At 42.5% G+C, this 14,023-nt stretch overlaps 1 protein-coding gene across 1 annotated transcript in view; it reads right to left on the bottom strand.

Annotated features, from left to right (window-relative positions):
• The window catches only part of LOC143961240 (A.superbus venom factor 1-like), a 187,617-nt gene that overhangs the window by 159,940 nt on the left and 13,654 nt on the right, over positions 1 to 14,023 (bottom strand). The window contains exons 3-4 of the mRNA XM_077470475.1: positions 10,404 to 10,566; positions 5,069 to 5,139 (exon numbers count right to left, since the gene is read on the bottom strand). Of these exons, the coding sequence (XP_077326601.1) occupies positions 5,069 to 5,139; positions 10,404 to 10,566 (234 nt within the window). The remainder of the gene's footprint in view (positions 1 to 5,068; positions 5,140 to 10,403; positions 10,567 to 14,023) is intronic.

Genomic DNA, 14,023 nt, shown 5'->3' with positions numbered 1-14,023 from the left:
TAAGTATGACATGTTTGTTATTTTAAAAAAAAAAACACAAAGCTTTACAGTTACTTTAAAGCGGTTGTATACCCGCACTGAAAACATTTTTTGTAAAGAAAAAAAAAAAACCTGCAAGGCAAAGGTATAATGAGCTAGCATACTAGCTCATTATGAAATACTCACCTTAGAGTGAGGCCCCGACATCTGATCCCAGTCCACTTGCTCCGGGTTCACGGTTCCGGCGCTGTGAGTGGCCGGAGCCTCGATTACGTCACTCCCACGCATGCATGTGGGAATCTTCTTCCCGGCAAGGTCCGGCAGCATCTGCCAGACCTTCAGCCGGGCCTTCACAGCGCATGTGCCACTGACATCAGCAGCTGCATGCAAAGTGAATATCTACTAAACCATGCAGGTTTAGGAAATACTTATTTTACCTAGAGGTAACCCTTATTATGAGCTTACCTGTAGGTAAAAATAACAAATAAGGGTATACAACCGCTTTAATGACCGATAACTCCTTCATCTGTCAGCGGGGTCCCCCTCTTGACAGCTGAATTGTTCTGCTAATTTTGTGTTTGGTGAGCATTGGATCCGAGCATGTGTGTTTGTATTTTTGACATTTTGTGGACGGATTTGTGTACTCACCATGCGAAAATCAGATGTCAAACCGTTGTCCTCTGAAAATTTACTAGCCTGTCATCCAACATTTGTTGGCGGAAAATTGGACAATAATTGTCAAATGGAGCGTACCAACGGTAAGTTTTTAAGACAACAGTCTGTCAACAGACAATCCCCTGCCAACAATCATACCGTGTGTATGAGGCTTTACACAGAAAGATATAAAAAAAACATTGGGGGAGATTTACTAAAACTGGAGCGCTTAGAATCTGGTGCAGCTGTGCATGGTAGCCAATCATCTTCTAACTTCAGTTTGTTCTGCCAATTAAACCTGGAAGCAGATTGGTTTCTATGTAGAGCTGCACCAGATTTTGCATTCTGCAGTTTTAGTAAATAACCCCCATTGCTTCATTTGGTATCTTTCTGTTTATTTATCTACAGATCAAAGGGATGACCTTCGATCTGCAGATGAAGTCAATTAAAAGCAAAGTCAATTTAAACCTGTCAAGTAAAAACAAGCTTATTGTTTTTTTTTTTCAATTAAATGTTCCTCTGTTTAACCCCTTATTAACCCTTATTAACTTTTTTGTTTTCATTGTTCATTAATATTTTTACACCTTTAACATATATTTACACTTTTCACATTGAAAAAAGTGCAAAATTGAAAAAAGAAATGTGATTTAATTTGTAAATAACTTTTCAATGCTTTTTACCAGAATCATAATATTAGTGTAATTTTAACCACTTGCCCACTGGGCACTTAACCCCCTTCCTTACTCAGTCACACAACACTGTACCCATATGAATTTTCTGTCCTTTTTTCCACACAAATCAAGCTTTCTTTTGTTTAATCACTGCTGAGTTTTTATTTTTTGCTCTATAAAAGAAAAAAGCCTGAATATTCTGAATAAAAATGCATTTTTCTTTATTTCTGTTAAAAAAAAATTCAAATGAGTAATTTGTCTTCATACATTTTGGCCAAAATTTATACTGCCACATACCTTTGGTAAAAATAACCGAAATCGGCGTATAATATTTGGTCTGTGTGAAAGTTATAGAGCCAACAAACTATGGTGCCAATCTCTTGATCACACTTGAAGTACTGACGGCCTATTTCATTTCGTGAGACCCTAACAAGCCAGGAAAGTACAAATACCTCCCAAATTACCTAATTTTGGAAAGTAGACACTCCAAGATATTAAGTAAGAGGCATGGTGAGTTTTTTGAAGTTGTAATTTTTTTCCCACAATTCTTTGCAAAATCAAGATTTTTTTTTCTTTACTTTTTTTTTTTCTACAAAATTGTTATATTAGCAGGTTATTTCTCACATATAGCATATGCATACCACAAATTACACCCCAAAACACATTCTACTACTCCTCTTGAGTATGGCGATCCAACACTCTGAGACTTTTACTCAGGCTGGCCACATACAGAGGCCCAACATGCAGGAAGCACCATCAGGCGTTCAGGGGCATAAATTACACATATAATTTCTTGACTACTTCTTACACTTTTGAAGGCCCTGGAAAAACAGGACAATGGAAACACCCCAAAATGACCCTATTTTGGAAAAAAAACATTCCAATGTATAATCTATGAGGCATAATGAGTCTTTTAAACATGTCATTTTTTTCTACAAGTTTTTGGAAAATGTGTAAAGAAAATTTTTTTTTTTACACAAAGTTGTCCATTTATACAATATTTCTTACCCATAGCATGTACATACCAAAAATTAAACCCTAAAATAAATTCTCCTACTCCACCTGAGTATGGCAATACCATATACGAGAGACTTTACCACAGCCTGGCCACATACAGAGGCTGTCAGATGCCCAACATAAAGAGAACCCCCGTCAGGTGTTCTAGGGGCATAAATGTCAAATTGAACTTGACTATCTATTACATTTTTGTGAGACACTGATGGGCACTGTAGTGGCCCTGATGGGCACTGTAGTGGCATGGATGTGGCATAGATGAGCATGAATGGGGATGGCTGGGTATGGTTGAGTATTACTGAGTATGGCTGGGTATTGCTGAGTATAGCTGAGTATTGCTGGGTATGGCTGGGTATTACTGAGTATGACTGGGTATTGCTGAGTATGGCTGGGTATTGCTGCGTATGGCTGGGTATTGCTGAGTATGGCTGAGTATTGCTTAGTATGTCTGGGTATGGCTGAGTATGGTTGAGTATGGCTGGGTATTGCTGAATATTGCTGAGTATGGCTGAGTATGGCTGAGTATGGCTGGGTATTGCTGAGTATGGCTGGGTATGACTAGGTAATGCTGGGTATGGCTAGGTATTGCTGGGTATGGCTGAGTATTGCTGAGTATGGCTGGGTATGGCTGGGTATTGCTGAGTATGGCTAGGTATTGATGGCTATGGCTGGGTATTACTGAGTATGGCTGGGTATTGCTGAGTATGGCTGGGTATTGCTGCGTATGGCTGGGTATTGCAGAGTATGGCTGAGTATTGCTTAGTATGTCTGGGTATTGCTGATTATGGCTGAGTATGGTTGAGTATGGCTGGGTATTGCTGAATATTGCTGAGTATGGCTGAGTATGGCTGAGTATTGCTGAGTATAGCTGAGTATTGCTGGGTATGGCTGGGTATTACTGAGTATGGCTGGGTATTGCTGCGTATGGCTGGGTATTGCTGAGTATGGCTGAGTATTGCTTAGTATGTCTGGGGATGGCTGAGTATGGTTGAGTATGGTTGAGTATGGCTGGGTATTGCTGAATATTGCTGAGTATGGCTGAGTATGGCTGAGTATGGCTGTGTTTTGCTGAGTATGGCTGGGTATGACTAGGTAATGCTGGGTATGGCTAGGTATTGCTGGGTATGGCTGAGTATTTCTGAGTATGGCTGGGTATGGCTGGGTATTGCTGAGTATGGCTAGGTATTGATGGCTATGGCTGAGTATTGCTGGGCATGGCTGGGTATGGCTGAGTATGGATGGGGGTGGGTGATATGGCTGAGTATGGATGGCATGGCGGAGCATAGATGGCTGAGTATAGATAGATGGCTGAGTATGGATGGCTGTGAGTATGGATGGTGCTGATCATGGATGGATGGATGAGTTCTGCAATGGGCACAGATCAGCACTGTGAACACTACAGATCCAGCCCACAGCGCTGTTGCACCCAATCTCACCCCTCTCCGCTCACACTGTACCAATCGGTTCAGAGATGGGAGAGAGGAACTGGACATAACGCCAGTTTGTTTACAAGTGATCACTCCGTCATTTGAAGAAGTGATCGCATGGATAAATGGCTGCTGTCAGCAGCCATTTACCACAAGGACCCGGCGATCAAGGAATACTGCCACGTGCATGCCCCAAGGGGTACGCAGGAGCGTTGTTCTGGGAGGACATCATAGTATGTCCTCCCAGAGTTATCGAGCCATGCTGTAACTGTCATTCAGCTATAGTGCGGTTGTTAAGTGGTTAAATAGGACAGATTACAGAATAAAATATGCATGTTTTATGTGCAGTAACACTATTTATTTTTAAACAAACACTGCTCAAAATAAGGGAGTGCATTTTTTTTTTCAGTTTTGTTACATTTAACTGTCTAAGGCAGGGGTGGGCAACGTTGGCCCTCCAGCTGTGGTGAAACTACAAGTCCCACAAGACATTGCAAGACCCTAAAAATCACAGGCAAGACTCCTAGAGGCAGAGGCATGATGAGATTTGTAGTTTCACCACAGCTGGAGTACCAAGGTTGCCTAATCCTGGTCTAAGGATTGCAAAAAAAATATCGTTGTTGTAAGAATATACAAGAAAATAAAGCCCTTTTTGTCCTTAGAAAAACAATATATGTATTACATTGTTATCTTATGTAATGACAAAGTTATCACAGAATAAACAGGCCCATAGCAAAAATGTAAAAAATACTCTGCTCCGTAAGAGGAGAAAAGGTATGAGACCCAAAGTGGGTAAGGAGTGGGTAACAACTAAGGATGAGCTCAGGTGTGCTCACAGCTCCACGTGCCCGCCAAGAAGTCGGCACTGCACAGCGCTAATCACGGGCATTTCTCAATCTGTGCAGCCACAGATCGGTAAATGTTGTACTGCCTGTGATTAGCACTGAGCAGTACCGACTTCCTGGTGGGCACGGGCACATGGAGCTGCGTTCTAGGCTGACAGCAGAAGTGTAAACAAAACAGTTGTCAGTAGGCATCGGTGGTATCGGTGAGTAAAAAAAAAAGTATTGGTGCTCATACTCCCTGTAATATAAATGGTATTAGTGCATTTCCATCCTCAGCCACTTTATAAGGTGCATTCCATTTTATGTTTATGTGGCTGCCCAGTTCTATGTACCTTGTATAACGTAAAAGAATAATAAAATATAACTAGAAGACATATAAGAAATAAATGTTATACAATGATTACATGCTACAGAATTCATTTTTATAAGTTTATATAATAAATGTGGAATTGAATATGGACAAAGAGAAAGGACCTACCAGGACTTCTATGACAATCTTCTTGCTTAAAGGCTTCAAGTCTGGGGTCATGCCATAAGTCCGATAGAGAACTGAATACAAAGAGAAAGGTACATATTATAGGTAGTGAAAAATGCAGTGATATAATACTAGTAGCTACTAATAATAATAGTTATGCCAAAGTAGCTTCAAGAGATTTTCAAAAATTAAATGTCAGCAGCTACAAAAACTGTAGCTGCTGACTTTTAAGAGACACTCACCTGTCAAGGGATCCAGCGTGTCCTTACCTAGTCTTCACCAGTCTTTGGGTCCTCAGAGCCGGCATCTCAACTGTGGGATGCCGGTGCTCTATCGAAAAAGTGAAGATCGTCAGATAATGCGTTGAAGGCATTATCCAATGATCAGCAAAGTGCAGAGGGAGAATCTAAGCATCACATTCTGCCTCGCTCTCTCTGCACATGCACGGGACATCATCACAGGTGGAAGATGATCTGCACTATTGGAAAGATCGTGCTTTGCTGATCACCAGATAATGTCTCAGACGATCTGCCCAAGCGCAGTGTTGACAACACGCCAGCAAGAGATCAGATGGAGTGACGTTACATCCTGAGTATGTGCAGATTGTCAAAGGCATTATCTGACGAGAGGCACTATTCGACAGAACACTGGATGTGTCTCCTTGCGGCTTCAACGTTGGCTCCCCAGTGCACATGTGCGAGCCATGCTGTTCCCTGTAAATGGATCTGCAGCCTTCTGGGACCTGTGACATGTCTCACTCTCTGGGCTCCGGCTACTACTGGGTGGGGAGCGGAGGAAAATGACTCTGCTGGGGAAGGCAAGGAGATAAGAAGGCAGGCAGCTGGCCAGGATTTGAGCCAAGGCAGAAGAACATGTGAGTGGAGCTAAATGGGCTGAAAACTGAAGAAATAGTCCATCCGCTCATCACAACACATCATCATCAAAAAGGCACACAGATAATGGAAAAAATACACCCCTCTAAGCTAGTAGGAGCGGGGGTGTGTAATTCAGATTTTTTGCTCTGAAGCAAGCTTTTATTCTGCACTGACTGTCTTTGAAAATTGACCCATCTCCTGTTGAAGTTAAATCCAAAGACAAAACCGGGGATAGAATTGGTCCAAGGACAGTGTCCTCAAAACAGGGACTGTCCCCTGAAACCGGGGACATCTGGTCACCCTATAAAAAAGGGTCTGGAGGACATTAGTTATGAGGGAAGGTTGCAAGCACTGAACTTATTCTCTCTGGAGAAGAGACACTTGAGGATGCATCTGAATTACCGAATTACAATGCTAACGAATTCAAACGAAATTCTAATCAAATTCGAAAAAATTACATTTTGCGACCCAAATTTGGGGCCACGTATCTTGGGGCCACTTATAGCTAGAAACCCCAAATGGTATGCAAACACATTAGAACTAGCACTATAACATCTCCAAATTTGGGGTTTCTAGCTCCAAGTGACTCCGAGTTACGGAGCCCCAAAGTTGGGTCGCAAAATGTCATTCTCTGCTGCAGAAAAGTGCTTGACTTTTTGCGACCCGACTTTGGGGCCCCGTAACTCGGGGTCACTTGGAGCTAGAAACCCCAAATTTGGAGATCTTGTAGTGCTAGTTCTACTGTGTTTGCATACCAAATACAAAATCACGCAATCAGAATTTACGACAACAAATGTTCGATGGGAGCTTGTTGATGAAAATTCCGACCGTGTGTGGGCTCCATCGGACATTTGTTGTCGGAATTTCCGACAACAAAACTTTGAGAGTTGGTTCTCAAATTTTCTGACAACAAAATCCGTTGTCGGAAATTCCAATCGTGTGTACACCATTCCGACGCACAAATTTCCACGCATGCTTGGAATCAAATAGAAGAGCCGCGTTGGCTATTGAACCTCATTTTTCTCGGCTCGTCGTATGTGTTGTACGTTACCGCGTTCTTGACGTTCGGAATTTCCGACAACATTTGTGTGACCGTGTGTATGCAAGAAAAGTTTGAGCCGACATCTGTCAGAAATAAATCCAGGATTTTGTTGTCGGACTGTCCGATCGTGTGTACGTGGCATTACAGTAAAGAACCCTCTACGTAGTTTAGTTTAAGGTTAAACCTCTTTTCTTCTAATTTTAATGAGTGGTCACGAGTCTTGTTAAACTCCCTTCTGCAAAAAAGTTTTATTCCTATTGTGGGGTCACCAGTTAGACATGTGCAAAAGGAAAAAATTTGTTTAGTTTCGTTTTAATTCGTTAATTAATTTTGTTTAGTTATATTTGTTAAATTTGTTTTCGGATTTCGTTTCGTTTTCTACCGAATTCAAAAAAATTGGTCGCTTTCGAAAATATTTCAACCAAATTTGAAAATATTTCTACCGGATTCTAAATGATTTCGACATGATTCGAAATTATTTCAAACGCATTTAAAACAATTTCAACCGGATTCAAAAATATTTTGCAACCCAAATTTAGTGTATCTCGGGATCACTTGGTGCTAGAAATCCCAAATTTGGAGATGTTGTAGTGCTGGTTCTATTGTGTTTGCATACCAAATTTAGTGTTTCTAGCTATAAGTGACCCGAGATATGTGGCCCCAAATTCGGGTCGCAAATTGTAATTCTCTGCTGCAGAAAAGTGCTTGCCATTTTGTGACCCGAATTTGGGGCCACGTATCTCGGGGTCACTTGGTGCTAGAAACCCCACAACTTGTGGCAGGTGACGTGGCAAGTGGACAATCCACAACATGGTCATGTGGCACTCGTGGCAGGTCACGTGGCACTCGTGGCCGGTCACGTGGCACTCGTGGCAGGTGTCATGGCAAGTGGACAATACACAATTTGTGGCAGGTGATATGGCAAGTGGACAATACACAACTTGTGGCAGGTGACGTGGCAAGTGGACAATGACATACAGCATATGTACTTGCCTTGCGATCGACATCCGTGAATTTGGGGTTTCTAGCACCAAGTGACCCCGAGATACATGGCCCTAAATTTTGGTCGCAAAATATTTTCGAATCCGGTTCAAATAGTTTCAAATGCGGTTGAAATAATTTCGAATCATGTTGAAATCATTTCGAATCCGGTAGAAATATTTTCGAATTTGGTTGAAATATTTTTGAAAGCGACCGATTTTTTGAATTCGGTAGAAAACGAAACGAAATCCGAAAACAAATTTAATGAATATAACTAAACAAAATTAATTAACGAAACAAAACGAAACTAAACAAATTTTTTCCTTTTGCACATGTCTAACTGGTGACCCCACAATAGGGATAAAACTTTTTTGCAGAAGGGAGTTTAACAAGACTCGTGGCCACTCATTAAAATTAGAAGAAAAGAGGTTTAACCTTAAACTACGTAGAGGGTTCTTTACTGTAATGCCGCGTACACACGATTGGACATTCCAACAACAAAATCCTGTATTTATTTCTGACGGATGTCGGCTCAAACTTGTCTTGCATACACACAGAACTTTGTGCGTCGGAATGGTGTACGCACGATTGGAATTTCCGACAATGGATTTTGTTGTCGGAAAATTTGAGAACCAACTCTCAAAGTTTTGTTGTCGGAAATTCCGACAACAAATGTCCGATGGAGCCCACACACAGTCAGAATTTCCATCAACAAGCTCCCATCGAACATTTGTTGTCAGAAATTCTGACCGTGTGTACACGGCATTAGAGCGGCAAGGATGTGGAATTCCCTTCCACAGTCGGTGGTCTCAGCGCAACAAAAGTTTCAAAACACGATTAGATAAGCACCTGAAGGACCGCAACATGCAGGGATATACAATGTAATACTGACATATAATCACACACATAGGTTGGACTTGATGGACTTGTGTCTTTTTTCAACCTCACCTGCTGTATGCAATTATATAAGAGTCCACTGTGCTACATAGCGTACTTACCTGACAAAAATACTGTAAATATTTTTTTAAATACGATTTTATAACCTTGGATTTAAAGCAATAGTAAACCCAAAAGCAAACATTTATTATATTGCAGCTTACCAAATTTATAGATGTGATGGCTACATTCATTTTTCTTTTTTTTAAGACATTCTTTCCTTTATTTTCACCTGGTGATCCGACCAGTAAGAATGATGTTTTTCCACAGAACAAGCTGTCTTGCAGAGACAAACTATTTACCACTGACAGGGGTGCATATAATGATCAGCATTTAGTTATTCTTGTAAATCTTTTATCCCAAAGAGAAAAAAAACTGTAATTGCAATGTGAGCTGGAGTTTGGCTTCAATGTGTTAGTGTATCTAAATCTGCTAGTGCATCTAACACTCCCCTCCCCCCAGACTGACAATGCTGCTGTCCAAAGGTGCCCCTTCTACTCCTTCATTCAGGGTGGAGGTACTATAATACAGGAGGTTTGTTTTTAGCCAGATCACCAGGTGGAAACAGAGGAAAAAGCCTAGAAAAAAGAAAATGAATGCAGCCACCACATCTAATGATTAGTAAGCTGCAATATATTACACAGATATGTGCAACCCCCTGCTGTGCAGTAATGTGGAGCCATTCTTTACTATCATGCTGAGAAATATCTGCTTTATCTGGACTGTCTGGTTAGCCCATGTAATAGCTTGGGTATAATAAGCTGTCGCTGGTAATGAGCGTTATTATTAGAGTAACCGTCTTGTTTTGCCTAATAGTTAAAGCTGCTGGTTAGACCCTTTTTTGCATGAAATATCTGTGGGTTCTGTGAGGTTGGACAGGCTGCTTTTGCAGGATGAGCTAAATCAATCATAACCCAGCTATACAAACCTTCTCAGCAGGATAGAAATTTGTTGGTTTTATACCTTGATATGACAGATCATTATGGTGGCGTTATGGTCCTACTATGATGCACTGATATCCTATTGGTGGTGAGCTTTTGGCCCTACCTGGTGGTATTTGCTGTTGAACACCTTGTACAGTAAAATAAAAAGTCTCCTGAAGAAGCCATTCTCTGGCGAAACATGTTGAACAATTATCATGGTACAGTATACTTGGATTACACATGATCTTTATGTTGAAAAAATAATTTTAACAAAGATTACAGTATCTCTTTAATGTATTCAATAAAATGTGTTATGCATTTTAAAAACATGATGTAGTACATCTTTGGCACCTTAAAAGTCCCCATTCCTCACTTCAAATATACTCTTTCGTTTTTGGGAAGTGGTGCCTTGCTCCCCATATCTTTCGCTGATAATTCCAAATTTTTCTCTCATATTTCAGAATTGCAATATATTACAATTTTGTTTTTGGGTTCAATACTGGTTTAAAGAAATAAAATATGTAAAATAAATAAATAAATAACGCTTTGTATTCCTTATTGCTTGCTGTTGCCATATTTACCTAGTGATCCCGGGGTGTAGATAGGTTTGTCAGTCTGTATGAATATATACCCTCCTTGATAGGACACCAGAACAACTTTTTGCAAGTTGCAGGTTTCGGAACGCACAACAACATAGACAAACTGCTTCTTTTCTGGGTCTTTGTTCAGGCTAGTTGATGGTATCTAGAGAAAATTCAAACACCGCTACATTAGTCTAGTACCCTTCACACATACAGTACTATATTCATGGCTTTTTTTTCCAGAGAATAGGTGCAGGAACTCCCCATTTCATGTCACCTCTTGTCTCTGCCCCCTACTCACCTCCAAGCACCGCTCCTTGATTCCTTCTGCTATTCACCTCCCACTACCACCCCTTTTAGAGAACACAGAACCAAGTATGATTTTGTGATGCTTAGTAATTTGCATGGAAATAGTTAAATGATAAGCTGTAAAATATATCCCCTGCAGACAGCAACAATACACCCCCTTTCAACAATAGACCCCCCACAACAAAGCACCACCCAAGCAACAATCAATAGCCCCTAGCATTAGCACCCACCATCAACAATATATCTCCTAGCAGCCATTATCAATAGAGCCTCCAGCAGCCAACAACAATAGACTCCTCCCTCAACAGTAGATCCTTCCAAGCAACAATTGACCCCCAGCAACAATAGAGTCTTCAGTAGCCAGTATTATTAGACCCTCCAGCACACCTCAGCACCCCTTCTCCCATTACATGCATTCAGTGCTGAAACTGTGTTCCCGCTAATTACTTTATTTATTGGCGTATAACACTAACTTTTTCCCCATAAAAATCAAGAGCAAATAGTGCATGCGTGTTATACGCCAATATTTCAATTTTTGGCTGCCTTGGAGGGGTCAGGGAGGGGGGCGGGATGAGCTCCGTCAGATTACATACAACGGGAATGTCCTGTTAACATGGCGGCCTCTGTAATAGGAAGTCCCGTCTCCTGGGCTGCCACCATTGGACTATCTATCATAGGAGATTCTCACTGTATGTAATCTGTCGGCGCTCATCCTGCCCCCTCCCTGTCCCCCCCAGGCTGCAGATGGGCATTAATCAGGCTTCACTGAAAGCAATGGTGAGGCTGCTGCATTGATGGCACTGGTGAGGCTGCATTTATGGCACTGGTGAGGCTGCTGCATTGATGGCACTTGTGAGGCTGCTGCATTGATGGAAATGGTGAGACTGCTGCATTGATGGCAATGATGAGGCTGCTGCATTGATGGCAATGGTGAGGCTGCTGCATTGTGGCACTGGTGAGGCTGATGCATTGATGGCAATGGTGAAGCTGCTGCATTGTGGCACTGGTGAGGCTGCTGCATTGATGGCACTGGTGAGGCTGCTGCATTTATGGCAATAGTGAGGCTGCTGCATTGATGGCACTGGTGAGGCTGCTGCATTGATGGCAATGGTGAGGCTGCAGATAGGCATTTATCAGGCTACATTGATGGCAATAGTGAGGCTGCAGATGGGCACTGACCCTTATTTTTAGACATGTGCAATTCGTTTAGTGCCAAATCAGTTTTTTAACGAATTTCAACAAATTGGTTAATTCGGAAATGTCCAAATTAACGAAAACCCGTTTAACAAATTTTCTCGAATATAAAAAAATTTGTTAATTCATGCATTTGTAAATCCGTACATTCGTAAATTTGTACATTCGGAAATCTGAAATAATAATTAACTAATAATAACTTTACTATTACTAATAGGGATGAGCTTCGTGTTCGAGTCGAACGTACGTTCGACTCGAACATTGGCCGTTCGGCCGTTCGCCGAATTCCGAACGTTTTGGCCGTTCGCGTCAAAATTCGAGTGACGCGCGCGCGGACCACAATGCACTGCGTTGGCGCAGTGCATTGCTGCCCGATGACTGGCCAAGCATGCACTGTGACCCCGCATGCTTGGCCAATCGCAGCGCCGGCAGCGAGGAGAGCCATGATTGGCCACAGGCATCCTGCCTGTGGCCAATCATAGCTCAGGCTGTGTAGTGCACGCCCCACACTATATAAGGCCGCCTTTAAGGCGGCCTCCTGTAGTGTGTTACTTTGCATCTGAAGCAGTGGGTGTTCTGTGTACCTTCAACACAGTACACACCAATCGTTTTTGGCTGATTTCCTATCTTGCTGCTGTGTAGTGGTTGTTGTCTGTGCCCTGACTGCAGTATACACCACTATATTCACCTCACCTATATAGCTAGTGATCTAGCTTTAACCACTTAACAACTGCCCATTGCCGATTAACGGCTTCAGGGCGGTTGTTTAACTCAGAGAGGCCGTTAATTAACGGCCTCCCAGAATTCTGCTCTCGCGTGCCCCGAGGTGTGCGCACTCGAGAGCATCCGTGACCGCCGGGTCCATGGGACCCGGCGCATCACGGTAAACGGCCGCTCATAGCGGCCGTTTACCACGTGATTGCTCCGTCAAATGACGGAGTGATCACTTGGAAACAAACCGGCGTCATGTTATGACGCCTGTTCCTACCTCCCCTTTCTGTACCGATCGGTACAGCGGAGGGGAAAGAGATCGGTGTCAGCAGCGATGTGGGCTGCATCTGCAGTGCCCACATCGCTGCTCACCGAATTTAACCCCTCAATTCCCTGCCAATACTCTGCAATACCAGTGCATACTCTGCAGTACCCTGCCATTACTCTGCAGTACCCCGCCATTACTCTGCAGTACCCCGCCATTACTCTGCAGTGCAGTACCCCGCCATTACTCTGCAGTGCAGTACCCTGCCATTACTCTGCAGTGCAGTACCCTGCCATTACTCTGTAGTACCCCGCCATTACTCTGCAGTGCAGTACCCCGCCATTACTCTGCAGTGCAGTACCCTGCCATTACTCTGCAGTGCAGTACCCCGCCATTACTCTGCAGTACCCCGCCATTACTCTGCAGTGCAGTACCCCACCATTACTCTGCAGTGCAGTACCCTGCCATTACTCTGCAGTGCAGTACCCTGCTATTACTCTGTAGTACCCCGCCAATACCCCGCCAATACTCTGTAATACCCTGCCATAAATTGCCATACCCAGCCATACTCAGAGATACCCAGCCATACTCGGTGATACCCTGAAATACCCAGCCATAGACGCCCCCCACCCCTCACTGCCCTCCGGTGCTTCTACCAACTCGCCAGTACGATCAAAGCCAGAATCTTTTTTTTATTTTTTATTTCAGGCTTCCCAGCCTAGAGGTGAGATGTGGGGTCATATTGACCCCCCAGATTTCACTGTAAAGAGGACCTGTCACCCCATATTCCTATTACAAGGGATGTTTACATTTCTTGTAATAGGAATAAAAGTGATCAAAAATATATTTTTGGGAAAAAAAATGTCAAACTAAAATAAATAAAGTAAAATGAACAATAAAAAAATAAAATAAAAATTAAAGCGCCCATGTCCCCATGTGCTCGCATGTGCCACACATGTGAGGTATCGCCGAGAATGTTAGAGCGAGAGCAATAATTCTAGTCCTAGACCTCCTCTGCAACTCAAAACATGTAACCAGTAAAAAAATATTTAAAGCGTTGCCTATGGGGATTTTTTAAGTAGCGACGTTTGGCGCCATTCCACGGGCATGTGCAATTTTGAAGAGTGACATGTTTGATATC

This window comes from Lithobates pipiens, unplaced genomic scaffold (assembly GCF_037356315.1).
Source record: "Lithobates pipiens isolate NorthernLeopardFrog02 unplaced genomic scaffold, aLitPip1_a1.2 Scaffold_8, whole genome shotgun sequence".
NCBI lineage: Eukaryota > Metazoa > Chordata > Amphibia > Anura > Ranidae > Lithobates > Lithobates pipiens.
This window is presented reverse-complemented; position numbering and strand designations above follow the sequence as displayed.